At 41.2% G+C, this 27,637-nt stretch overlaps 1 protein-coding gene across 2 annotated transcripts; it reads right to left on the bottom strand.

Moving 5' to 3' along the window:
* On the bottom strand, positions 1 to 27,596 carry YBX3 (Y-box binding protein 3). Of its 2 annotated transcripts, XM_077871060.1 has the most exons (10): positions 27,142 to 27,593; positions 22,582 to 22,645; positions 21,509 to 21,542; positions 18,749 to 18,838; positions 15,689 to 15,811; positions 11,673 to 11,876; positions 5,672 to 5,769; positions 3,478 to 3,649; positions 2,716 to 2,815; positions 1 to 566 (listed from the first exon to the last, which is right to left on the bottom strand). In XM_077871060.1, the coding sequence occupies exons 1-9, from the start codon at positions 27,404 to 27,406 to the stop codon at positions 2,750 to 2,752; spliced, it is 1,116 nt and encodes a 371-aa protein (XP_077727186.1). In that variant the 5' UTR covers positions 27,407 to 27,593; the 3' UTR covers positions 1 to 566; positions 2,716 to 2,749. The 2 variants fall into 2 exon arrangements, with proteins under 2 accessions (XP_077727186.1, XP_077727185.1); XM_077871059.1 differs by lacking the exon at positions 11,673 to 11,876 and having other exon boundaries at positions 27,142 to 27,596.
* Between the last annotated feature and the right edge of the window lie 41 nt (positions 27,597 to 27,637).

Raw genomic sequence — 27,637 nt, 5'->3', positions numbered from 1 at the left:
TTCCTTTCAAGGGTAAAAATTTTATTTTTGAGGAACTTCATACTGCACATTTTTAAAGAGTCACATAAGAAAGCAAAAATGTTATCCTCCCCTCATCCTAGAAATAAATAAGAAGGGCATAAAATTTCTTTTTAAATCACGACACTTGGAAGTTTAGCACCAGCATCCAAAATGAACAAAAAAGGAAAAAAAAGCATTTACTATATATTTCAGGTTTCTTTGGTTGGGGTTCTCCCCATGTGGTATTAATATTTCTTTTTTCAATTCATATTACCAAAACAGTAAAAACCAGGAAAAAAATATAAACCTAGTGGTTGCTGAAACTGGGGAGGTTGCTCTCTTGTCTTTTGTGCAGGCATTCCCGGGATCTCAGCTTGCTAGAAATATTGGCTGACATTTTTCTTTTGTAGTTGTCTGTTTCATAAAGAATAATAGTAAACATTCTAATGTCCACATCTTGGTTATTAGTCTTCCACATTATTGCTTGGATGTTTCTTTGGTGTTGGTAAGGTCATGGTCTGCTTTATGCTTTATCTTTTCTAATGGTCATTAATTCTTTAGGTCACCTGGAGAAAAATTAAAACCAAACTTAGAATGACAAAATGACAAAGAGTTAAAGAATAAAAAGGCAAAAATATAATTCAAGAAGCTCTAAACAGAAATCTATAGATTTGTAAACTATACATTTAATAAAACATTTTTATAAACCAGAACATTTAGTACATGGTAGTATAAACTTTATAAAATTATATGAAGAACCTTAAAAAAAATAAATAAATAAAATTATATGAAAGAAAATTACCATCACTGAAGCCTTTTCAAATAAATGATACTACAGAATCAATAATTCTTCATATCATTTTAGTGGCTGCACAGTATCTCCTAATATGAATATACCCCCAAATTAAGCCCTTTCCCAATGTTAGAGTCTAAGAAGTAGAATATTTGTTTCTCTGCATTTTAGATTCTTTCCTTAGAAGACCTAGAAATAATACTACTAAGTAGAAGGTTACAGCCAAATGATGGAAACACAATTCTAAATCCGTTAATGCAAGCAGATTTAAAAGAGGGAGTTTAATTCTATGCCATATATTGTCCATGCAACCCAGAGATAAAATACAATATTCCTAGCACAGCAAATATGTCTACCTGATGGAAGGCTATGAATCTTCAACCTCTTTTAACTAAAACCGAATTATTTATTTAATGAAAAGGGCAAAAAAAAAAAAAAAAAGAAAGAAAAGAAAAAAGAAAAGGGCAACAACCCAAGAAATACTCAAAAATTTTAAGTCCTAAAAAAAAAAAAATATTTTTAAGTCCTGGGGAAGCCCCGGTGGCTCAGCGGTTTAGCGCTGCCTTCAGCCCAGGGCCTGATCCTGGAGACCCAGGATCGAGTCCCATGTCGGGCTCCCTGCATGGAGCTTGCTTCTCCCTCTGCCTGTGTCTCTGCCTCTCTCTCTCTCTCTCTCTCTGTCTCTTATGCATAAATAAATAAAATCTTAAAAAAAAAAATTTAAGTCCTGGAAGTTACTAGGTAAAAAACTCAGAATGAAAACAACTATGCGCTTCAAAATTCCTTCAAGAGTGGCTTCACAACTGGGCCAGTCTTTCTAGTTTGATTTCTGCCTACATAAAATGCCCACGGTCTACACTGAGAAAAGACAGCAGGAAACACCAATGAAGACGGCAAGCAAATTTACCATGCCCTGTTCAAGCGCGTCACACCTGTTCTTTCACTAAATCTCTACAACCCTAGTGAGTAAATCTAGGCAGTATCCCTGTCTTATCAGCAGCAGACACGGCTGAGGCAGGGGATACAAACTGCAGTATCACCCAGCAAGTGTGGAGTAGCAGGTCCTGCACTGAGTATATAAACCTCTTGGTTCCCACTTATACTGCCCTGCCTCAAAATAAATTATACTGGTTATCAAAGGGAAGAAAACAATCTCTGAATTTATTCTGTAGATCAGTCTCCTGTTCAAACTGGCCACTGGGTGTCACAGAAGTAAAACCTTCAAAGTTTTCTTAAGAGATACTAGTATTACAAATTATGTCTAGAAAGGGATGCCTAGGTGGCTGAGTGGTTGAGCATCTGTCTGCCTTCGGCTCAGAGTGTGGGTCCTGGGATCAAGTCCCCCATCAGGCTCCCTATGAGGAGCCTGCTTCTCCCTCTACCTGTGTCTCTCCCTTTCTGTCTCTCATGAATAAATAAAATCTTTAAAAAAAATTATGTCTAGAAAAAAAATGACTATCATTAACTGTCAAATGTTTACACTCTGAAAGCCTAGAAAAATAAGGTCAAATCCCATTTTTAACCACTAAAACTACTCTTTCTCCAGAATTCTAAAGGAGATGAGGGGTCGGCCCAGATGAATCACAAAACCAGTTCAGGCTAGAAGTTAACAATACTTAAGAGAAAATATCCTCTCTCTCTCTCTCTCTCTGTAACTATCATAAATAAATAAAATAAAAAAAAAAAAAAAAAAAAAGGGATCCCTGGATGGCGCAGCGGTTTGGCGCCTGCCTTTGGCCCAGGGCGCGATCCTGGAGACCCGGGATCGAATCCCACATCGGGCTCCCGGTGCATGGAGCCTGCTTCTCCCTCTGCCTGTGTCTCTGCCTCTCTCTCTCTCTCTCTCTGTAACTATCATAAATAAATAAATAAATAAATAAAAAAAAAGAGAAAATATCAACTTCGGCCTAGGGAGCTCTTACCTGGTGATGGTAAAGGTGCCTGGGGAGCCTGGTGTTACTCAGCACTGCTCTGCTCGGTGGCTGGAGCGGGGTTCTCAGATGGAACTTCACCTGCCTTGGTCTAAAACATGAAACAACACCATAAATCAGAAATTATTTCAGAGGACAATGGAATGTTCAAGACCAAAAGGTCTCAAAAGTTGGAATCTTGCTGCTTATGAAGGTAAATTACTGTGCAAAATTAACTATTCTGAAGCAGAAGTCAAAAATTGGTACCACAGAAGAAAGGCCCATAAATGGCAACTAAACACCACCCACCACTCCACCACTCTCCATAACAAAAAGTCTCCGATACCCAACTGCTTTCAGCACATGCTTAGTTAGAGAAAGGAACCTCTCTAAATGCCATCCTTTGTTCGGGGAGCACTAAACATTTTAATTCTGAATCCTTATTAGTATGCATAATTCTTTCAGAGAATGCTTTTTAGCTGAATTCGAAGATTTGGTTTGTGTTATGTATAGGCTATTCTCTCTCCCCATAATATATATCTAGTATTAGATATATAATATTATAGAATATATATTAAAACATTATCTTTCATATGCAATATATAATATTAGGTATAAAATACTTATGTTATTATAAATAACACTTTATATAGAATGCTATATAACTGACAGTTACCAGGTTATCAAGCCACTCTTAGGACGAAGTATTAAATAAAGTCTGAGATGATTAAGGATGACCTGGCAACAACATTCCCTCTGGCTGTTTGGATTTACCTCTTTGCCATCTTGTGAAGGAGCATTAGGAGGGCGGGGGCGACGCCGATAGTTGTATGGGCGCCGGTATCCACGGCGAGCAGATGGCTGGTTTGGACCATTGGCTGCTTGTTGGTTCTCTTTATCTTCAGCCTCACCAACAGCTGGGGCAGGTCGGGGGCGAGGAGGGCCTCTAGAGCAGAGAACATGAAAGAGAACAACTGCAATGGGACAGGAGGCCTCAAGAATAATCTTTATTTTTGAAGACTAAGTTAAGTCAAGTGATCAGTATTTATTGCCAGGATTATACACAGGCTAATGCAGCAAATGGAACAGAGATTTTGTTAAAAAGACAAACAAAAAAAGCCCTATTTTCCCACCATTTACCCCCCTTCATCTGAACACCTATTTGTTGTGAATAAACCTACACTAGACACACTATGATCCTGACAGGCACCTGACAGGCAACAAGGACAGGAAAATTTCAAAAGAAAAGCGATGCCTGGTATCTGCCCTCCATGAACAGTTTAGTGGAGGCAACGGGGGTTAAAAGTGGCGGAAAACTAACATTACTTTGTGCCAGAGCCTGCACTGCCACATTTGTGTTAAATACTTAATTTCAATTTCAGTGCTAAATCTGGGAGTTGGATTTATAGTGAGAAAACCCGAGAGACGTGGTAGAGAGGGCAAGTATTGGTTGGACCATAGGGAATGCTGCTTTTTTATAGTTCGAAAAAGGTAAAATGTAGTTTTCCAAAGATTGCACAGCCAGGGATTGTCAGGGCTGGAATTTACATATACCACTGTCTCCTTTCTGTTTTCATTAAAGCATTTCTATGAAGTCTCTTATTTTAAAGGTCCTCAGTAATTGATCATTAGGAGTGATTATGTCGGGCAGCCCCGGTGGCACGTGGTTTAGCACCACCTGCAGCCCGGGGCGTGATCCTGGAGACCCTGGATCGAGTCCCACCTCGGGCTCTCTGCCATGGAGCCTGCTTCGCCCTCTGTCTGTGTCTCTGCCTCTCTCTCTGTCTCTCTGTGACTCTATGAATAGATAAATAAAAAATCTTAAAAAAAAAAAAAGGAGTGATTATGTCTAAAACTGGAATGAATTTTTGTGAGGAATAAAGGATACAGAGTGGTACAATCCTTTCCCAAAATATACCTCCTCTATTCAGGAAACCCATAGTGGCCAACCTAAATGTGGAAGAAATGTCAATCAGGAGTGAAGGTCTACTTTTTTCATTTACATCAAGGGAACAGGTGAAGGAGCAGGAGGTTTATGATATAAAGAGCTTAAGATAAGGATCTTAAGAATTGTAGTCCAATTCAGCTTTCACAAGGGATAAAGCACAAATAACTTACTCCTTCAACTATATGAACATCACTGGTGTACTACTGCCTCGTACTTACTGAGGGCTTACTATGCCAGGGACCATTATCTCAGATCCATTAGTACTTTTAAAAATTATAAAATATTCCTTAACGTCCATCTTAGAAGAAACCTGAGAACTAAGTCTTAAGAATCCAGGAACCGGGATCCCTGGGTGGCTCAGCGGTTTAGTGCCTGCCTTTGGCCCAGGGCACGATCCTGGAGACCCGGGATCGAATCCCACGTCGGGCTCCCGGTGCATGGAGCCTGCTTCTCCCTCTGCCTATGTCTCTGCCTCTCTCTCTCTGTGACTATCATAAATAAATAAAAATTAAAAAAAAAAAAAAAAGAATCCAGGAACCTTCAAAAGGAGACACAGGTACTAACTGGAAGGTGGGAATTTAAAGACAACTTCATCTGTAGCCTGACTTAACATCTAAATTGCCTTGGTTATCAGAATATTCACTATCCCAAATACTCTCTCGGTGCTCACTTCTTCCTCCAGTTATTTGTAGCACCACTACCGAATTACCCATCAACTAATTTACTGTTTATTTCATTAAATATAATTTCAAATTAAGTATTAATTCATACCATATGAGAGCTAACAAATAACAATAGTTTGGTACAGAGATACCTAAATATTTTGTTAAGTAGGGGGGAAATGTCACATGGCCATCTGAAGACATACTGCAGAGTTCCCCCAAAACTTAGACATGTGGTCAAAGCAGCCACTTCTTCCAGTTACATAACAGATCCATCAAACAAACCCACAAGGGTCTCATCCACTATACTCTTGCTCACAAGCTCTGCAACTGGTCGTTAGTGAAAAACATCACATACCTCCGGTACCTTGGGCGGTAAGTTGGATTTCGATGAACCGGTCCCTGCAGCTGTGTCCCCTCTGGGACTCCCTCCTTCATCTCTCCAATCTCACCGGCCTACAAGAAGGCAGTGAGAGCTGAAAATGAATGTCATACTACCAGATATAAGAGACATAGAGCCCACAGTTGCATTCAGAAATTTTTTTTAAAGTAAAATAAAAAGAGGCTTTGTTATGAAGCCAAGAACCGTCAACTTTAACTGTTTACTGATTTAGATCTTCACAAGTGATAGCAAAGAAAAACTGATTTCCATTTGTTTTTTGTTTTTTTTGTTTTTTTTTTTCTGATTTCCATTTGAACAGTCTTTTTGCCTATCACAGAGCACGTAATTTTATTTTTTAATACTAACTTAACCTTTTGAAGTGTTCCACTCATCTCTTACAAAACAGAACGAAACAAAGCCCCTACATTGCAAAACGAAATAAAATGAATGATACACATTTGAGCCAATAGGAATCTTTTCCACTTTTCAAACTCAGACCCACTAATTCTACAGAGTATCCATTCAACCATTAATGGTTTCTACATTCAAAGGTTTTCCCGGGATCCCTGGGTGGCGCAGCGGTTTGGCGCCTGCCTTTGGCCCAGGGCGCGATCCTGGAGACCCGGGATCGAATCCCACGTCGGGCTCCCGATGCATGGAGCCTGCTTCTCCCTCTGCCTGTGTCTCTGCCTCTCTCTCTCTCTGTATGACTATCATAAATAAACAAAAATAAATTTCAAAAAATATCAAAGGTTTTCCTATACCTCTTAACCACACTTTCACCTCTGATTGCTTCCTCTCATCTCTTTGCATTATTTAATTATAATCTTTAAAGAAATCAAATTATACTTTCTTGATGATCAGTTTATTTTAAGCTGGGGGTATAAAATTCGTTTACTGTGGAGCCCCCAGAAAAAGAAACGACTAAAGACTAACAAGACAACCCACCAGACATCTCTGAAATTCTTTATATACAGCTGCATCTCAACCTTCTTTTTCAAAATACTAACATCCCTTGCCTCTCTGTATTTCACTAAGAAAAGAGAAGCAACTAGCAAAGAATTTCCACGTTCCTTCACTCAAAATCTGCCCCTGTACTGTACTCGTGTTTGCTGTCATTTTCTCCCCTCTCCTAACCCTGGGTGAGTGGTCCCTGCTCCTATCCAAAGCCAACTCCTCTCTTACCTCCTAGAAGGCATCGACTCCCTATCCCTCCTCCCCATTTCACTGTATCCCCCTTCTCTAATCCCTCATTTCCATCCAGGCATATAAACATGCCGAAATACCATCCGTCCTTTGCAATTCTAAAAAAAAAATCACAAATTTACATAAAGTTTGGAAATCCAGAACTTAATCCACAGTCCCCGTTCAAACATCACTTGTTCCACTAATGTCCTTGACAGCCAGAAGCCCCATTCAGAACCATGCACACCCTGAATTTAGCGGTCTCTTTGCCTGAAAAAGTTCTTCAATCTTTATGCTTGGCTTGCATGACTGTGACACTTTTAAAGATTACAGGCCAGGCATTTTATAAAATATCCTTCAGTTTAGGGTTGTTTGGGGTTTCCCCATGATTTAGCTTATGCATCTTTGGCAGAGAAGCCAAAGTCACACTGCATTCTTCTCATTGCATCCTGTTGGATGGCATATGGTTTCAATTTGTATCCTTACTGACAATGTTCACTTTCAGAAGTAGTTAAGGTGGTGTCTGCCAAGGTTGCTCAGCTGTAAATTTACTCTCTCCCTCTTTGTAATTAGTGAGGAATTTGAGAAGTACTCTCAAAGTCTGTAAGTATTTCATTCCTCATCAAATTCTCAATATATTCATTTCTGTATTTATATCTGTACAGATTCATGGTTTTCTATTTTATTCAATGAGTTATAATCTGTTACTATCCTTACTGGCCAATGGGAGTCCTTTCAAGCTGGCTCATGTCCCTCTGACATGTCTCCAACATTCTTTGAGTACTTTCTTGCTTTTTGGCACAACAAGATGTTCTGGGCTCATATTGTACTTTCTCTGGCCCAGCTCTGAAATCAGCCATTTATCCAAGAGTTTTTTCTTATTGGAGAATGGTATTAGGAAATGAAAAATTGCAGACCAGGTATGCCCAATGTTATTAAGGAGCCCCTGTTTCCAGGCTATTTGTACAGACAGACATAAGAAACACATACACATCCTAATACCTATATATATACATACACACATACACACACATGTATACGGTATGAGTTACACATATATAAATGTGTGTATGTGTGTGCGAATGTATAGCATATTTGACTTGCCCCTCTATAATGGCTTTAGGAGTAAGTCGTTGGTGAGGGAACGGTTAGGGAGGCCAGGAGAGAACTCACTAAATGTAAAAACAAAAATCAAAGCAAACAAAAAATCCTTCCCTGATCCTGATCCTATATCCTCCTCCATTTCTCTGACGTCTTCTACAGACATACAGACTAAATGAAAACCACTCGCACCACCACAGAAACCTCAAGGGAGAATCTTTTCTTCCTTGTCCTTTGCTGTCTTAAATTAACTCTAACCAGACTTTTGCCGTTACCAGAACCCTAACCTCAAGTTAGCAAACCCAGTAATCAATTCACAGCTCAACTTCCTCTGCTTAACAGCATCTAAAGCAGCATTTCCTTTTTGAAATATATTCTCCCTATCTGGTCCTTTATCTTCCTCATCTTGCACTGTCAGTGTGCCCCAGGACTCAGTCCTAGGATCAATTTTTCAACCTACACTCACTTTATAGTTAACACCATCTGTGCCAGGGCTTTTATTATGTCCTTATGGCTCCAAAGTTCGACATAGTATCATCTCTCTGCCTCGGACTCCCTTCAGCCAGTCCCTGACATTCCGTCTGCTGTTCCTGGCCTTTCCTGGTACCTAAATAACTCACTCCCTTCATTTCATTTAGGTCTCTCCTCAAATATGACCCCAAAGACTTTGTCAACTACCTTATCTAAAATGACACCTTCCTAACTCAAGCCATGTTCTCCCTCTCAACTGTGCTTTATTTTTCTGCCTAGTTCACATCTCCACTTGGAGATAAAATTTAATGTGAAGGAGGTGGAGGGAGAAAAGATCTCCAGATGATTTCCAACTTTCCTCCAAACCCAATCTTTCTTCAGTCTTCCTGTATTTGTTCAAATCAGAAATCACAGGGGTATCCTTTACTCTTCACACCACACATTCACTCCATTATCAAATGCTGTCACTTCTAGATTTAAAATATTTTTTAAATCTGGCCACTGAGCACACCTCCACTGCTAGCATTCTCATCCATGCCATGACTAACTCTACACAGGAAGATTATAGCAGCTGGTCTCCCTACGTCCACTTTCACCTCCTGTGGTCTAGCTTCCATAAATAGTCCAATGAGCTCCTTAATATGTGTCTTCCCTGTTTATATCCCTTTACTGGCTTTTCATCACATTTAGAGTAGGTCAGCAGTCCTTATCAGTCTACCAGGCAGGCTGGATATGCTCTAAGATACCGCCCTAGGGGCACCTGGGTGGCTCAGTGATTGAACGTCTGCCTTTGGCTCATGTGATCCCAGGCTCCTGGGAATGAGTCCCATAGCAGGCTCCCTGGAAGGAGCCTGTTGCTCCCTCTGCCTGTGTCTCTGCCTTTCTCTGGGTCTCTCATGAATAAATAAATAAATCTTAAAAAAAAAAAAAAAAGATCTCGCCCTAATCTCATCTCCGACCCCTTACAGCCTCACTCTCACTGTCCAACCACAGGAGCCTTCCTTGAGTTCTCTAATAAGCCAAGCTCTTTCTTTCTTAGGGAACTTTGATGCACAAAAAGCAGAAAGAAACAGCAATTAACATGTATGAAGGATTAGAATTTACTAGAATGATAGGATGGGAAGAACGTCTGCAGCAACGGAGTTTAAATCAAGCTCTACAACTTCTTGCCCACACAACCTTAAGTAAAAGCCGCCAATTTTTAAAAATAATCAAATCTCTTCATTTATAACAACACCAACAAAAATACGGAAGCCATGCCAATTTTAAAAAGCTACAGAAGACAGAATGAGAGTTGATTTCAAACATCTGTCACTTAGTCAAAGCCAAATAATTTATACTCCCTTTCTCCATCATATAGCTCTTTTCTCAAAGACTGCAAATAGTAGCTATTAGCTCAGTAACCAGTTCTACTTAATTACCAAGTGAAAATTAAAGTTAAGCTAGAATATTATCTTTAAAAAAATAAAAGTCATTTGGTCACTGATGTACCATGCTATATTATGTCCTTTGTATATAAGGAAAAGACTATTGGCCTGTATATTATCATTTTTTCCCCTCTTGGTCCAATAATCTTCAATTTTTATGTAGTGGAAAATGTTTGCAAAGACTTTTCTATTTGACTTCAATAATTTTAACATCCTAGAGATCTCTCTATACTTTTATGCCGTTACACTAACAACTTTGAAGTAGCCTAGCTATATGAAAGAGTTTTAGGGATTTTCATTTGATACAGTCAACTGTCTTAAGCAGACTTCTTTAGTCAATGAACATCCAAACATGGTATGTATTAGAAAGATAGTAAGGAAAAAATGTTGAAGGAAATCTAACGATAGCTTTTATTTCACATATGGAATGGGTAAGAAGTTCAGCTCAAGTTGGAACACCTCCGTGCGATTATCAGAATAAGCACATGTTTCTCAAAATCAGTTTTCAACCAGCTTGTGCAAATGTTGTTCTACATAGCATGGAAGAATCATCTTGCTCTGAACCTTCAATTCCTAAAATGAAACATACTTTATTCTAAACAATGTAAAAAAGAATCAAGTTCTCAAAAAATGATACATATAGATGTGCTGGCTAAATACTAAGAAAGATTATTTCAGGAAAGCACAACTAATGCCCTAAAAATAAATGTGTATTACAACCTCACTGACTCTTCCTGTTCTCCACTTCCTAGAAGCCCAGAATGCTGCCCTAAAGAAACCTACTATGCCTCATGTACCCAATCTCTCCATATATGCAAGTCTACTCGTTATTTTTAGCACATTCGTCAGGGACAGCTGGTAAAGAGTGGAGGGGAAATAACAAACAGCAATGTAGAAAGAACATAGTCATGCATGATGGGACAGGAGAAGGGTAGAACAGACCGAACATAGTGTTCAGTCAAAACACTTAGTGGAAAAACAGAAAACAAAAACCAAGGACACCAAGAGGAAAAAGTTGTAGCTAGTGATAACAAAAAAGATATCCTATCCGAAGTCTTCCAAGTTTCTTTGGAGCTGCCAAGGTAGTACAAAGTTTATTAATTATAGGTCAAGTTTGCAAAGGCTCTATCGGTATTTCTCAATGAAAAGGGAGAATCAATAACTAATCAACAATCTCCACATCTACATTAGGTTTTCTTAATAATCAAGGCCATCTCATTTAAATGAAGGACATAGATAGATAGATAGATAGATAGATAGATAGATAGATGATAGATAGATAAAATGAAGGACTTTACTTAGAAATTTTATCTATCCTGAGGCAGTGTGCTACAATCTTCACCTTTGATTTAATCATCAGAAACCCATGGGAGAGGCACCATACTATTATCCCCATTTATGGATGAGGATTAAATTGGTTATCTTGAGAGCTCACAGATTCAAGCCGCAGAAACAAGATTCAAATCCAGGTCTGCTGACTTCAGAGTTCAAGCTCTTAATGCATAACCATCCATCTCTCTATTTTAAAATATACCCTGTTCACCAGGGTATACCCTGTTCACCAGGGTGCCCAACTAGAGGCACGCTTCTGTGGTTATGCTTTTGGTACTGCTACTAGAATGGCTGCTCTGAAAAAGCACACTCGAGGCCTTGCCTCAGCTTTTGCAGCATCAGGAAGCCACAAGCAAGATTTGATTCCCGGCGGCTGGTGTTGGAGGAGGAGGAGGAAGAGGAGGCAGAGGAAGGATGGAGGGGTGAGGACTGCTGAAGACAAGTCCCAGGTGCAATTTTACCTGCATTCTGTTGGGATGGGGAAAGACCCGTGAGCGACGGTCAAAGGTCTGTCCCACGTGGTAAGGCGGGAACCGCCTCCGGTACTGAGGGCGATACTGGGGGCGGCGCAGCTGACTCCGGGCCCCAGAGAACTGCCCGTCAGTGGCAGGGGGGTCAAATCCTTCACTGCTGCCGCTCCCTTCCTCCTCCTCCTCCCCAGCGTACTAGCAAGCAAAGAAACAGAGATTCAGAAGAAGTTTCAGCAAGAACAGAACCAAAGAATACCGCTTAGGATGAGTATCACCAAAAGAAAAAAAAAAAAAAAAACTCCCCCAAAAGAATAATCCCTTCTATTATACAGACAGAATGCATTTAACCCAGGGAATCATGTGATTACCTGGGATAAACTACATTGAGATCAAAGTAGATCTGTGCAGATAAAATATCAAAAAGCAGAAAGCAAAAGCAATCAACCAATTATGAATTTAGTAGCATCTAATTAGAATTAGTGACTCTCACATATCAACCACCCCCCCAAAAAAAAACAACTACAAGGCTGGTAATAGTTAGCTCTGCCTGCTGTGTGTGTCTCAATGTTTGTCATCCACTGGGGCGAAGTCAGGGCAGAGCAAGAAAAAAAAATATTTTGTGGAGTTCAACAGGTTTGTCCTAGGAGTCCTACCTTCCTGCAGCAGTTCCCAAAGTATGGACTAGGTCTCTGAAAACCTTTCAGGGTTGGGGGGAGATGGATACAGAATTCAAACATTCTTATATAACACTACTAGAACACTATTTGCCTTTTCCCCTCTTATTCTCTCATGGGTATGTGGAGGGTCATCAAAAAGTTACAATGACATAATAGCCTCTAAGCTTACTGAATGCAGAATGAGAGATAAAAATCCAGAAGGCTTCTATCAAACCAAGTATGAGAGATTTGCAAAAATATATAGCAACATCATTCTTCTCACTCAATTGAAAAACATAGTTTTCATAAAAATGGTGTTTATGTGTAAGGAGCTTATTTTAAATCAATTAAATATGTTTTAAATGGCTGCTCTAATTGTTAATACAGTATTAATAATAGATATAAACATACAAAAAAAATTCTGGGGTCATCAATAATATTTAAGCATACAAATGAGTCCAAAAACCAAAAAGTTTGAGAACCACTGATTCATGGAATGATTCTCCATACATGTTTTGGAATAAAGTATTTACTGCACTTTTATAGTAGTAAGTAATAGAAACAGTTTCTAAATATAGGCCTTAATAACAGCAGAAACTATTGACCTACATTTTTTCCTATATTTAAACTACCATATCACATACTAATATTTTATATTAAAAAACAAACAGCCAAAAATCCCTCAAGGAATTTATTTCAAATCTTAAAGGATATAGATATGCAAATACCAAAGATAGTCAAGAGAAATAATTATAGTTTTCAAAAATGAATAAATTTAAAACTAATAAAATAATAACCCATTTATTTTGGAGGTGAGTATATTTAAGATTTAGAACCCTCCAGGACCAGCCACATGGGCAACTAAATTCTGAAAGAGAACTTTCAACTATTGCCTCGACTAGTCTAATTTCAGAAAAATCAAGCCATTCTACATTTCATAAAACCTGTATGAGACACAATTTCCAACTATATAAAAACATATTAGCATAGAAAATATACACCAACTGTATAAATTATTCTTCCTTTTGGGCTTTTTTGCTTTGAGTTTTATATAGCCAAATCTTCCATTAAGAGTTTTACAAAATAAGAATAATGGTCCTGCCATTGCCAAACATGCTCTTTCCAGCTAAGGAGAAAAGTCTTTCAATAAAATTTCTCACTAAAGTTTTTCTACCATTTATACTTCTAAATTAACCTAGTAAAGTATAGTTGGCCCTTGAACAATATGAAGGTTCAGGATGCCAACCCCCATGCAGTCAAAAATCCATGTGTAACTTCTAACTTCTCAAAAACTTAACTAAAAGGCTATTGTTGAGACTCTTGGGTGGACCATCGGTTTAGCACCTTCAACTCAGGGCGTGATCCTGGAGTCCCGGATCGAGTCCCACATCAGGCTCCCTGCTTGGAGCCTGCTTCTCCCTCTGCCAATGTCTCTGCTTCTCTCTCTCTGTGTCTCTCATGAATAAATAAGCAGAATGTTTAAAATAATTTTTTTTTAAAAAGCTTATTGTTGCCTGGAAGCCTAACAATAACATAGTCAATAAACACCCAGTTTCTATGTTATATATATGATATACTGCATTCTTACACTAAAGTAAGCTACAGAAAAGATAATGTTTTTAAGAAAATCATAATGGAAATACATTTACATTACAGTACTATATTCACCAAAAAATATCTGCTATTCAAACATGTGTTATCCAAGGGTCAACTGCCATCATAACTAGAGTTCCATGAATCTGATGAACTTGAAAAAGTTAACTTGGTATAATAAATGTTATAGTAGCTCATTCCTACTCCTCACCCCCTGCACAGGTTTTCATTAAAAATTGAATAGGATTGGGATGCCTGGGTTGCTCAGTGGTTGAGCATCTGCCTTTGGCTCAGGGCATGATCCCGGGATCCGGGATCGAGTCCCACATAGGGCGGGCTCCTTGCATGGAGCCTACTACTCCCTCTGCCTAGGTCTCTACCTCTCTCTCTCTCTCTCTCTCTCATGACTAAATAAATAAATAAAATCTTTTAAAGAAATTGAATAGGATGCCACTATATGGGAAAGAAAAATACAGAACTAGGGGATGGGGGTGGGGGGATAGGAGGGGGAAGATGGGTAAGATAGGTGATGGGGATTAAGGAGTGCGCACCTGTCATGTTGAATGCTGGGTGACATATGGAAGTGCTGAATCACTGTATTATGAAATAATGCATCTGAAACCAATATAATACTGTCTGTATGTTAACTAACTGGAATTAAAAAAATTTTTTAATTTTTTAAAAATAAAATAGACCAGTAAAATTTTTTAAAAAGAGAAAAGAAAAATGCAGAAACAGAAAAATAAGATGTCATCAGGTATCTGATAAAAATAAATTTGGGCAGAGTGTTAAGATAACAAAATGAAGAGGGAAAGCATTAAGGTAAGCAGAAAGATACAAACCTATCAAAGCAGAGGGATAAATCATTCTCATTCTGCAGACATATTATTCTGGTGAGATTTTTCAAAAGGTTTCCTTGGATAATAAACACAGCCACAATCTAGTGTGCACAAAGCATCTTCAGTTTTATCCTATAGTGCCAATCCCAAGGACTAATTCTAGAAACATCAAAAAATGACTCAAATTTAATGGGATCCTCATGAACACAAATAAATGGGATTCTCTTTGGATGCCTTGTGAGTAATTTAAATTGAGCCTTCTAAGTAAGCTGCAGACAATAGTCTTGGTTGTAAACCATTTCACTTTGGTAACCAATCTAAAGAACTAAAAATCTGGAGAATTACTTACTGCTTCTATATTTTAAAAAAAATGGGAAAATGCTATGCTAAATAAAATAGTTACTTAGTCAAGGTAAATTAATACTTCAGTGGTAGTACTGTTTTTTGCCTATTCCCAAGCTATTCCTCATTCTCCCTTGCCATCCAAACACTTATCTTCTTAGAGGTCAACAGTGTTAGTGCCAAGAGATGAATAACAGGTTTATACCAATCATGGAAATCCCATTCCCCTTTGCCAGTGCATGCCACATGACTAGGTTACGGCCAGATAAAAGAGCCAAATAAAGAGAAAGCCCTTTTGACAATCCTGGCACAGACTATCTTAATTAAGCCTTCTTGTTAAAAGATAATTGTCTGTTACTTGCAGCCAAATTTGTACAAACTGATACAACTTCTGAATGGCAAGTTTCCAAAGAGACCTTTGGCTATGGATAAATGCAGGGCACTAAAAATTTCTCATCAAAAAAAAAAGAAAAATCATTTTGTGCCTCCAAGAGAAAATATATCTACTTGCTCCAAGTGTGTACACTTAATTTAGATGTGAGAATTTTTTCAGTCACCGTTTAGGAAGAGAGCATACATTACGGGGAGGTCCACGGCGTCTGCCATAGTAACCACGTCTGTATCGACGCCGATCAGCAGCATAACGGCTCCCTTCTACAGGAACTCCGTCTGGTCCAGTCACATTGGCTGCTTCTGCACCCTGAGAAAGAAAATTAACAAAGATGGCCACAAAAGCTGAACTAACCCTCCCCACCTCCAAAAAAAAGTGAGCCTTGTACAGTCAGAATGTTAAAGACAGGCAGAATGTACTCACGAATTCCTATGGTGACCTCCACAACACACCCAGGTATTAATAAGATGAGCAGGGTGCTTGGTGTACGGATTAAAATGTAGTTTCTTTGCTCACACAACCTAAACCTTTCCTTCTTGCTTGGTTATACTAAGTTCAAGAGCAGGATGTACTTCTTTAAGAACATAAACTAGTAAATGTAACACAATTATAAAAGAAGTAATAGTAGACCAGGAAGAATGTTCCTCAATGGAAAATAACTGAGGCCTTATCTTCTTAGGAAAATGTTGAAACCTGGCGCCTGGGTGGCTCAGTCAGTTAAGAGTCTGCCTTCAGCTCAGGTCATGACCCCGGAGTCCTGGGATGGAGCCCCACCTCCGGCTCCCTGCCTAGCAGGGAGCCTTTTCTCCCTCTACCTCTCCCCACTCCCCGTTTCTGTGGGGGTGCACGCTCTCTCAGTCAAATAAATAGTCCTTAAAAAAAATAAAAAGAAAAACGTTGAGACCTGTGTGATTCTAAGAGGCACTAGGGAATAGCGATTCACAGTCTCAAATGGCTCTGTCCAGCACTGAGTTATTGAGAGGGAAAACTTCTCTCCATCTTGGCAGCAACAGAAAAGATGGGTCCTTAACTTAGCCAAGATCTAGGTTCCACTAATGTAGTGCCACATTAGACTTTCTCATTACCCTTGAAACAGACTTAGCGTTCTTATTCTCAGATGGACAGATAAATAGTGCTCCAAAAATATAAACAATTCAGACAAAAGAGATTCGAAAGAGTCTATTTCACACTTTATGTCAATTTGTAGAATCTCCAGTTCTGAAAACATACACAGGTAAAAAGAGCTTGGCAATGCAAAATTTTAAGAGTTCGATTGGATGATAGAGATCATTACATATCAGCATTACATATCAGCATTTGATGATGTGAAACTCCAGATTTGCAACACAGCCTATGGATCACACTGGTAGAGAAACCATTTCAATCTCCCTATTAAATGTAGTAACCTTTCTTCTTTCAACAAAACAGTTGACAAACTCTTCAGAATGTGGACCATGGAATGGTGTATATGTATATGGAAAGAGCACGTGCATAGTAGTTAACTAGTCATTCACTCAGTGTATAACTCAGCTGCCACAATTAGCTACCATGGCAATTGTACCATATATGGTTTTTAAATGATTTTATTTTTATTCCATATTGTTTTAGTGATGTCTATAATAGACTACCGATTTTTTAAAAAGCATAAAAGGCATTACTAATATTGGAATAAATATATAATAGCATAAAAAGAGTTCTATAAATATAGTTCAAGATGACCCATTAGCTCCTTGCTGTTCTTCATCTGAACAAAGTTGTTACACAGTCTTTGAAGATGTCTCTGGCTTTCCAAAATCAAAGCCAAAGAGAAAACAAAATGATTATATTAAATTTGAATTTTTTTTTTTTTTGGAGTGCCTGGGTGGCTCAGTTAAGCGTCTGACTCAATTTCGGCTCTGGACACAATCTCAGGATTATGAGATTGAGCCCCACAATGGGCTCCATGCAGGAGTCTGCTTGACAATCTCTCTCTTTCCCTCTCTGCCCTCTGCTCCTTTGTACACTTGCTCTCTCTTTTTTTTTTTTAAACATTTTTTTAATTTTTATTTATTTATGATAGTCACAGAGAGAGAGAGGCAGAGACATAGGCAGAGGGAGAAGCAGGCTCCATGCACCGAGAGCCCGACGTGGGACTCGATCCCGGGTCTCCAGGATCGCGCCCTGGGTCAAAGGCAGGCGCCAAACCGCTGCGCCACCCAGGGATCCCACTTGCTCTCTCTCAAACACATGTATCTTTTAAAAATTTTTGAATCTTCTTGGAATACCTAGGTGGCTTAGTAGGGTAAACATCTGCCTTCAGCTCAGGTCATGCATGATCCCAGGATCCTGGGATCCAGTCCCACATGGAGCTCCCTACTTGGGAAGGAGTCTGCTTCTCTCTCTCCCTCTAGCCCTCCCACCCAACTCATGCTCTGTCTCTACGATTTCTATTAAATAAATAAATAAATAAATAAATAAATAAATAAATAAATAAAATCTTCAAATAAATGAAATTCAAAAATCTGAATCTTCTATTGAGATTAAAACATTCTTTCTGTGTATTATTTGTCCAGAAGTGCTTACAAACCACAGCATGAAAACTTTATCCTTATAAAAGAACTCTTTTTCCCAAAGCAACTTTTATTTTTAATACTATGAAAGTTATGGGGCGTATGGTTGGTACAGCTTGTAGAGCATGCAACTCAATCTTGGGGTTTTGAGTTTGAGCCCCATGTTGGGTACAGAGATTACTTAAAAAAATACTATAAAAGCTAATTTTTTTTTAAAGATTTTATTTATTTGACAGAGAGAGAGCGCAAGTAGGGGAGTGACAGGGAGCAGCAGACTCCATGCTGAACAGGGAACCTAACTCAGGACTTGAAACAGGACCCTCAGATCATGACCTGAGCTGAAAGCAAACACAAAATAACTGACTGAGCCACCCAGGCACCGCTATAAAAGTTAAATTTTAATCTACGTTTAAATGTACATTTGGTGCCAAAATAAAATATGTCCTGTAAGTTTTAAAAAATTATCTTCTCCCTCCATACAAAGGGTTCATCATTTATTAAATGAGAAATTAAAATGCCCTTTTATAACAAGCCAAAGAATGTTTATAATGATATTTAATAATCCAAAATTTTCTACTTAAATGTCACTCCTTCCCATCAAAAAGGCAAGTTAATTCATAAGAGGCTGGGGGACCATTTATTATGCAAGAAAACTATGTGCCTGCACACTTTGAGACCCACCACTATATTCCCTCACCTTCTCTCCTTCAACCACATCAAATTCTACAGTTTCTCCATCTCCTACACTGCGCAGGTATTTCCGTGGGTTATTCTTCTTGATGGCAGTCTGTCAAGAGAACAGAAAGTTCTAAATGAAGCAACATCAACACTGGCCACAGATTTCATCTTTCAAGTTTGCCCGTATTATTACTTTTTTACATTATCATTCTCCCACTAACCTGGATCTCCAAAACAGTAACAAAACAAACAAACAAAAAAACACTGTAAATCTCTGTTCCACATCATTTTCTTGATTCAGGCTACCTTTGATAATTCTCCTTCATAGGTGGATTAAACAGAATGTTTGGTTACTTGATACTTCTGTTACAGCCTGACGATGATATTCGATACTATTAGTTCCCTCAAACTATTCAGTATCTAAGATTCTGACTGTACCTCTATCACTGGTAGGGCAGTGGTGATGCTTTGATGAATTTTTGTAGAAACACACAAATACACATCTCGGGTAGAGAGGTTTCTATAGACAAGAGAAACTGCTAACCTCAAAAAGAATTGTAAACTATGTGGAGGAGAGGAGGGATGATGAAAAATGGAAAAAGGGAATTTAAAAATGCCAGTCAGATAAATATTTCTGACGGGAATACACAAAATTACCTCAGGAATGAAACATTACTGATAATCATAATCTGGCCTCTTCCCCTTGACACCCCATTTTATGGATAAGGAAACATGCGGCTGGTAAGTGATTTAGCTGAAAATCTAAAGAAACAGTCTGGAAGTACATGGGGAATGGGTAAGGGAAATTCATCTCCCTGCCGTGTTATCTATGATTATTTATTCAGTATTTGCCCCATCACACCATTCATATCTCACTCATCCCTACACATTCCCTGATGACGCATTCAAAGGTTAATGAATGAAGATATTAGGCTGCATGAGACACCTGCACCTGAAGATATGCCTTCTCAGTCAGTGTGAGGCAGAGAATAATTTCTGCAATGAATTTCCATTTCTTTCCTTGGTCACTCTAAACAGTTAAAGGGGCTCTGAGTTTCTGTGGAACTAGGTCAACCTTATTTTATAAAGCGATTAGGCATGTGTAATCCAGCCCTTCCCTTACTCTGAGGAGGAGGGAAGAGGGAGGAGGGGAAAAAAATGAGCCAATAGGCCAGAGACCTCACCCACAGAGGAAGAAAGGCAGCTCGGGACAGGATATACACGCTGCAGTTAGAACATTGAGCCATTCCAAAAACAGCCCCTCCCTGCCGACTCCTTCCCTTTTTCCTGTGAAACTGGGCAGGCCTCAACACAGTGAGGTGACTCACCACACAGCCTCATGGGGGCTGGAATCAGGTCACAGACTTACAGGCTGATGATGCTGGCCACCGGTACCGAAACTTGTGAGGTCCTTTAACTCAGGCAGGCAACAAACCCAGAGTTCCCAATCAAAAAGGTCTATTAACCTCTAGCTATTATAAGCAACATTCTTTTTCAGTCTGTTACGACTTGAAAAGTCTCTGTATCCCAACAAAAAAAATCTATCCGGATTATCGAGGTACAACTGAATTATATCCAGTCTAGCGGAAATGTAAACAATAGAAACCACAACTAGAGAGTTTCATCTTAACTATCACTAGTTCATCACACCCACCCCAAAATCTTAACTTATCACTAGCTCATCACACCCACCCCAAAATCACACATACCCCTAAACATAAGGAAACCAAAGCACAGAAAACCAGATGCTTGACAGAACTCTGCAGGTAGGGCAGCCTTGATGGCGCAGCGGTTTAGTGCCGCCTGCAGCCCGGGGCCTGATCCTGGAGGCCCAGGATCGAGTCCCATGTCGGGCTCTCTGCATGGAGCCTGCTTCTCCCTGCCTGTGTCTCTGCCCCCCACCCCCTCTCTGTGTCTCTATGAATAAATAAATAAATAATCTTAAAAAAAAAAAAAAAAAAAAACTCTGCAAGTAAATGTCCTAGTGTTAGTACCTGGCTCTAGACTTCTCCTGTTTACACTAAGAGCTACCCGCATATTGGAAACAATTTGCTGAAAAATAAATACACAAAAAGAACAAGAGGAGGCATTTCTTTTTTTAACCTAGAATGCGAAACAAGTCCAGGATACACAATGAAATAAATAGCATCCCAGGCCAGAGTTTAAAGAAAGACAGAGACACTGGTAGTAGAGAAGCCCATGTTTCCCATATTGTACCCATTTTCTACATTTCCTTCAAATCCAAGAGAATGTGTACCTTTTGACCTGGACATGGTGCTCACTATGCCTCATTTTAATAGCAGTGAGGACCATCCTGGGAGTCAGGCCATTTTCTCATGCCTTGGACACACACATCCTGACCATCTGCTTCACTGTGCTTGACTTACTTCAAGTCAGAACTACTCTGCTAGAGGGCCCTTCACCAAAACCCACCCAGGCAAAAGCCAGATCAGTTCCAGCCAAATGTTAAGGAGGAACCACAAAGTCAGGAAAATAAGATGCTAACATGGAAACAAAGTCCTGTTAAGGACTCAAGGCTTTAAAAATTAGAAACTGGTGAACGGAATATTACTCCACCCAACTGCAAACCTAAAAGCAGTTAATATGAAGGGACAGAAGAGTTTATCTGCCAATCTTAGAATGTGGAAGTGAGATCCCTTGCCAAAATAAAAATCACAGGAAGAGTTTAGAGTAGAGTAATAGCTTACAGGACTTCATTTTGGAAAAGAGACAACCTGAGATTACAGAACAAATGTAACACATTTAGTATCCTTCTTACCTGATGTACAAATACATCTTCTTTGGTGTCATTTCTGTTGGAAGACAAAAAAGTTCATAAATAAAAAGTACTGGCTATACGGAAAAACTTAAAAGAACAGATGTTTTATGAGTTTAGATCCCAAGACTTCAAAAAGACAACACAAATTTTTGTTTATCCTCTCCACTTCATGCAGATGCCTACAATCAGTCCTTGTGAAAAACTTCCAAAGCTGTCCTACTCCTCCATATTATTAGAGTGCTTAGATCCAAGTGTATAGATTCTACAGAAATGGTCCCTCTCATCCCCTTCCCTCTCAACTCTTCCTAAATCACGTGGAATGTAATCAGAGCCCTAGATTTCCCTCCCAGTAAAAGCAAAGCAAGACAGTTAAAAGGACAGGGCACAGCTGTGAACTAGGCTCTCCTTACACTGAAACCTAAAACAGCACCCCCCCATCCTGCCCTAACTCACCCCCCCCCCACCCCACCAAATCAGATAAGGAAGAAATTAAAAGTATTTTTAAGGCACGGGGATGGGGGAGAGGCAAAGAAAATGACAATATATCATCATACTCCCAAGAGCCGATAGTTGTGTTCTTGTTTCTATACAATTAGAAGTTATCGTCGTTTAAAGAAAACACTACACTTTCTACATGGGACTTGGGCCAGACCTTACAGATCCAGCTCAATTACTCACTAGTTGTGTGACCTTAGGAAAGTTGCTTAACCAGTCTAAGACTCCATTTCTCCATCTGTGAAATCATGGATATGGTCCCAATTATCCAAAGGCCCTTCCCATTTCTCATTTATCTCCCTCACCTTTTTTTTCTTTTAATGATTGAATTCTATAAAATACGTTACTTATCGGTATTCTGGAAATGTATTTTAATTAATATTTAATCAGCAGTAGCTTAGAAATAAGAATGTTTGCAGTGCTTATAACCTTAAAACTTACTCCAGCCATCAATTAAAAACAAAACAAAACAATAAACTTGCATAAGCCATTTAAAAAGCATAGTAAAGGGTTTATGAACTGCTGGTGCCATAAAGCAAGCATGCATTTCAAACATGTACAGAGATACACACACATACCGATTTATAAATCCATATCCATTTCTGACGTTGAACCATTTGACAGTGCCAAGGACTTTGGTGGCTAAAATAAGATTAAGCAGATAAATTAGTATCTGACCTACAAAGAGATAAAGCTCATATCACTAAGGTCTTGATAGCATTATATAAAGCCTAAACATACCTGAGGAAGCCATTAAAGGCTTAATTCTAAAACACAGGAAAAGAACGTGGTACAAGGGAAGATCTCATAGGAAAATATTTTTCAGAAGGGTAAACCTCTCTTGTTAAACTTTTCAGTAAAGTCATAAGATAACCAGTGGTCATAAGTCTATACAAGTCTGCAATAATTAAAATTGGCAAACATTGTTTAAAGGAAAAAGACACACACACACACACAAATACTCTTTAAGATGAAGCTTTAATGCTGAAAAATTATAAGTGCAAAAGAAGGGTCACAGTGAAAGAGAAGGTAGATAGATAAACAAGGTTAAGTCCCAATGACCCTAACACATCACTCTCACACTTTGACACCTTAAGCAAACTTTACTAGTGAAACAGCAGCTCCTACAAAGCTACTGTTTTGTAGCTAATCTACAAAGACATAAAGTAACTTGTCTAGTTGCCAGATGGGGGCCCATCAGAGGAGTCAAGAGTAATAATAGAACTGATGCTGTCTCAATCCCAGTCTGTACTCACCACCCCGAGACATGATGTAACAGGCCTTTCCAAACCATAGTGATGAATCTGGGCTTCTGTTTCATTGTTTACCCTATCTATCTCCACAGTTGGGGAGAGTCAAACTCAGCATTTTTTTTTTGTTTTGTTTTACAAAATCCCCCTCTTACACCTGATTGTCTCGACTTTCTATCAAGAATAGGACAATCTCTGTACAACACCACACTTCACCAAAATTCAACAGAAAGAATCTAAATAATATAGTCATATAACCTCAACTTCATAGATGCATATTTCAGCCATCAAGGATGATTTGAGAAGACTCCTTTGAATCAATTCTGAGTGCTAAATTCAGAACCTCTAGGAAAGGCCTACATCTAAGTTCAGGAAATGCATAAAACAATTAAAGACTCAATGAAACAGGAAATATGACAGTAAGTATACCTTAAAAAAAAAAAAAAGGCACAGCAAGAGAAGGAAAGTAACAACGTTAATCCATGTTCTAGGAGAGATGCAAAGTCTGTAACTTCCAAGGATAAACAGTAAGGATTCAGTTTTTAAATTCAAGACTAAAATATTAATTAGGACAGCTTTGTTGTGGGCATAGTTCTGAGTTTTGCTATACTGATATGTTTAAGCAAATATTCTAGCTCTCTTTGTAAAAAGAAAAATAAGAACAACTCGTTATGCCTCCAAAATCATTCACCCCACCACTGACTGAGCAATCTCCAGCTCTATGGCCCAGTAACAAAGATCTCTCTACTGAAGACACTGAACCATTGGAATCTTAGTTTTAGGCCACTGCCATCAGAGCAGGTCAAGAAAGGAAAAAAAAAAAAAAAAAAAAAAAAACCACCTTTTAGATCTAAAGGTACACAGAAGACACTCATTTTCCATAAACCTTACTTTTAAGTCACATGTTATTTCAAAGGATAGGTTTTATTTTGTTTTAATTTTATTTAAATTCAATTTGCCAACAGAAAGTAGCTCATCGTGTGTCAAAGGATAGGCTTTTTGTGCCACCGTTTGTTTGCCCCAAAATTAGTGAAAATATAAAGACAGGAAATCTTTGATTCATTGTCACATAGTTAATGTCAAACAAATAATCTTGATTAGAAAGGCAACACTGATATAACAGAAACAAAGCTGAAAATTAATTTTTTATAAATTTATGTTTTATTGGTATTCAATTTGCCAACATATAGAATAACACCCAGTGCTCATCCATCAAGTGCCCCCCTCAGTGCCCATCACCCAGTCACCCCCACTCCCCACCCACCTCCCTTTCCACCACCCCTAGTTCGTTTCCCAGAGTTAGGAGTCCCTCATGTTCTGTCTTCCTCTCTGACATTTCCCACTCATTTTTCTCCTTTCCCCTTTATTCCTTTTCACTTGAAAATTACTTTCAAGTCTAACTTCATCCCAGGCTGAAGTTACTCCCCAACGTAGTATTTTTTTTTTAAATTTCCCGATTCCACAAATATTCCCAAGGATGTATGATCAAACATTCACACACACACCTCTTGCTTTAAAACCAGACTCAGAGGAGGAAGTGAGAAGGTGCAGGAGGAAGACCACGTAGAAGCAGGAGGCTTCCACCGGGCTTCTTGGGAGAGTTTTCTTTCACTCAGGTCAACTACTCCCCTGGCCCAGGGCTACCCACTCAAGTCAAAGGTTGTGTGAAGGAAGGAGAATGGGAGAACCCAAGAGCAGAATTCCATTTCAGTCAGCACTGTGCCTGGCCCATCTGAGGCACCCGTGTTTGCCTGGCAAAGGAGAGGAGATAGCAGGACACACTGGACAGGGACAAGCAGTATTGAAATGTCATGGAGAAGGTCGTCCTCCATTTAAGAGTTGGAGTTACAGCAGGGAGATGAAAGACCTCCCAAATCCTCTCCTGCAATGAGGTAGAGGCTTAACAGCACCATGGAAATGTTAAGGAAATGTTAAGGAAATTTATCTGCTCCCTTCATCTTTCAAGAAACCTGCGTTTCAGTTTACAATCCAGCAGTCTGGGCACCGGGGTGGGGGTGGGGGGGGTGCTCAGGGGCTGAGCCTCTGCCCTCTGCCCAGGGGGTGATCCTGGAGTCCCAGGATGGAGTCCCATATAGGGCTCCCTGCATGGGGCCTGCTTCCTCCAAGTCTCTGCCTTTCTGTCTCTCATGAATAAATAAATAAAATCATAAATAAATAAATAAATAAATAAATAAATAAATAAATAAATAAATGCCAGTTTAGTTTAGATCCAGAAGGGTCCAAGGATCAAGTGAAAACATGCAAACACTCCTGTATACAAGAACAAGTCAGCATCAAGAATATACCCTAACGGGATCCCTGGGTGGCGCTGCGGTTTGGTGCCTGCCTTTGGCCCAGGGCGCGATCCTGGAGACCCGGGATCGAGTCCCACATCGGGCTCCCGGTGCATGGAGCCTGCTTCTCCCTCTGCCTGTGTCTCTGGCCTCTCTCTCTCTCTCTCTCTGTAACTATCATAAATGAATAAAAATTTAAAAAAAAAATTAAAAAAAAAAAAAAAGAATATACCCTAACACTGCTCTGGAAAACCCAAGGTGGTCTCTCTCCCACCTCTCCCTTGGTGGTGTTCCAAGACACACTTGTTGGAAACAGGCTCACAAGACAATACTGACCTAAGTAACTTCTAGTCCAGCAAAATGAGGGCAATTTTGTTTCCAAACCTACGCAGGTTCCACTTAGCATGTTGCCCTCCTCAAAGAACTCAGCAAAAGCCAAGAAAACAGGCCTCTCACGGTGGGGAACATGGAATTGTTTTATACTTTGTTCACATTCTCTCTTCACTTTTTCTTCCTAGGAAATTGGGGAGGCAAGGCTCAGAGAGCTCAAACATGCCCCACCCAAAGTACTGGAAATTGTTCAGAAGCATCCTCCACCACCTCCTAACTTTCCTATTAAAAAAAAAAAAAAAAAAAGAGTGAATGCCTTAGACACCCTTCAGAATGTTTATTCACCGCCCACCTGCTTCGCAAACCCGCTCCACGCCTCCCCGAGGGCGTTGCTTCAGCCCGCCCCGCGCTCCAACAGGCGACAAAACCCACAGGGACCCCAGGGACCCCAGGGACCCTTTCTGCTGCTCCGCCCCGCACCCCTGAGCGGCTCCGGTTCCCGCGTCTCCCGAAGTTGCAAGTCCCAGAGGAGGAGGAGGCTTCGAACCAGCGTCACTCGCACGCACCCGACCCACCAAGGTTTTTCAGCCGCTGCGCCAGGCGCGCTCCCGCAGCCCGGGAAGAGGGACGCGCGTACGCGGTGGGAAGGCGCCGCCTGGCTCTTCGCGGCCGCGGGCACCGGGAGCGCAGGACGTGGGACCCACATCCAAGTTCCCGGACGGGATTGCAACACCTCCCGGCCGGCATGTGGCCGCCAGGGCATGGCGTCTTTCCCGTGCCCATGCGGGAAGGGCGTCCGGGACAGACACCTGAGCCTGCTCCGCCTCGCCCTCCCGGCGCCCGCCCCCCACCCCCGACTGCTCCCCGAGGACACTGCTCTGCTCGCCCGGACCCCAAGAGAGGGCTCGACGGTGCCCGTCCCACGTGTCCGTCCCCCCACCCCGGCCCGCCGCTCGCTCCTCTCCCCTTGGGGCCGAGGTGTTCGCCACTCCTGGGACGCGGGACAGTGCCCGCGCGGGGGGACCGGGGCGAGGAGGAGCCCAGCCCGCCGACCCGGGAGCGGGAGCCGGAGCGGGAGCCGGAGCGGGAGCCGCGCGCGCGGGGCAGCCCGGAGCGCAGGGCTGCGCGCGCCCGGGAGCCTCCGCAGGGCGGGCTGGGGACCCCGACTGTCACTCTGCGGCCCCGGGGGTCCCGCACCGCAGCTGCCCGCACGTGCTCGGCCGCCCCCGCCCCCGCCCCCGCCCCCGCCCGCCGCCGGACTCACCGAGAACTTTCTTCTCCGCGTCCTCACCGCCGGCGGGGGCCGAAGAGGCGGGGGCCGCGGTGCCCGTGGCTGCGGGGGCCGCGTCCCCACCGGGGTTTCCCGCGGCGAGCGCGGCGGGCGGCGGGGCCGCGGCCTGGGGCGCGCCGCTGCCCCCCGGGCTCTTGGGCGCGGGGTCCTGGGGCGCCGCGGGGGCCGCCTCCGCCGGAGCCTGCGGGAGGCTGCTGCTGCTGCTGGTGGTGCCGGTGGCCTCGCCCGCCTCGCTCATGCCGCCTCGTCTGCTCTCGCTCGGGCGCTCGGTGGCGGTTGGTGGGCGGTTAGCGCGGCTGGCGGTCGCGGCTCCGGGGCTCGCTCTCGGGAGGCCGGTGCGGATCGCGCGGCGCAGGCGGCGGCGGCCGGGGGCGTCTCGCGGCGGAGGCGGCTCGAGCTCTCGGGCTGCGCGCTCGCTCTTGGGCTCCTCGCTCGATCTTACTGCCCCAAAAATGGCCCCGCACAAGTT

The sequence above is a fragment of the Canis aureus genome, chromosome 25, assembly GCF_053574225.1.
Source record: "Canis aureus isolate CA01 chromosome 25, VMU_Caureus_v.1.0, whole genome shotgun sequence".
In the NCBI taxonomy this organism is placed as follows: Eukaryota; Metazoa; Chordata; class Mammalia; order Carnivora; family Canidae; genus Canis; species Canis aureus.
Note: the sequence above shows the minus strand (reverse complement) of the source record. Positions and strands in the feature narration are given on the sequence as shown.

Excerpts from the sequence above, each read along its gene's own strand:
- YBX3 (XM_077871060.1), bottom strand. The coding sequence starts at position 27,406 with ATGAGCGAGGCGGGCGAGGCCACCGGCACCACCAGCAGCAGCAGCAGC. Across the intron at positions 21,543-22,581 it reads GGATATGGATTTATAAATCG|AAATGACACCAAAGAAGATG; the intron begins GTATGTGTGTGT and ends GTCTTCCAACAG. Across the intron at positions 2,816-3,477 it reads CTTCACAAGATGGCAAAGAG|ACCAAGGCAGGTGAAGTTCC; the intron begins GTAAATCCAAAC and ends TTCATGTTTTAG.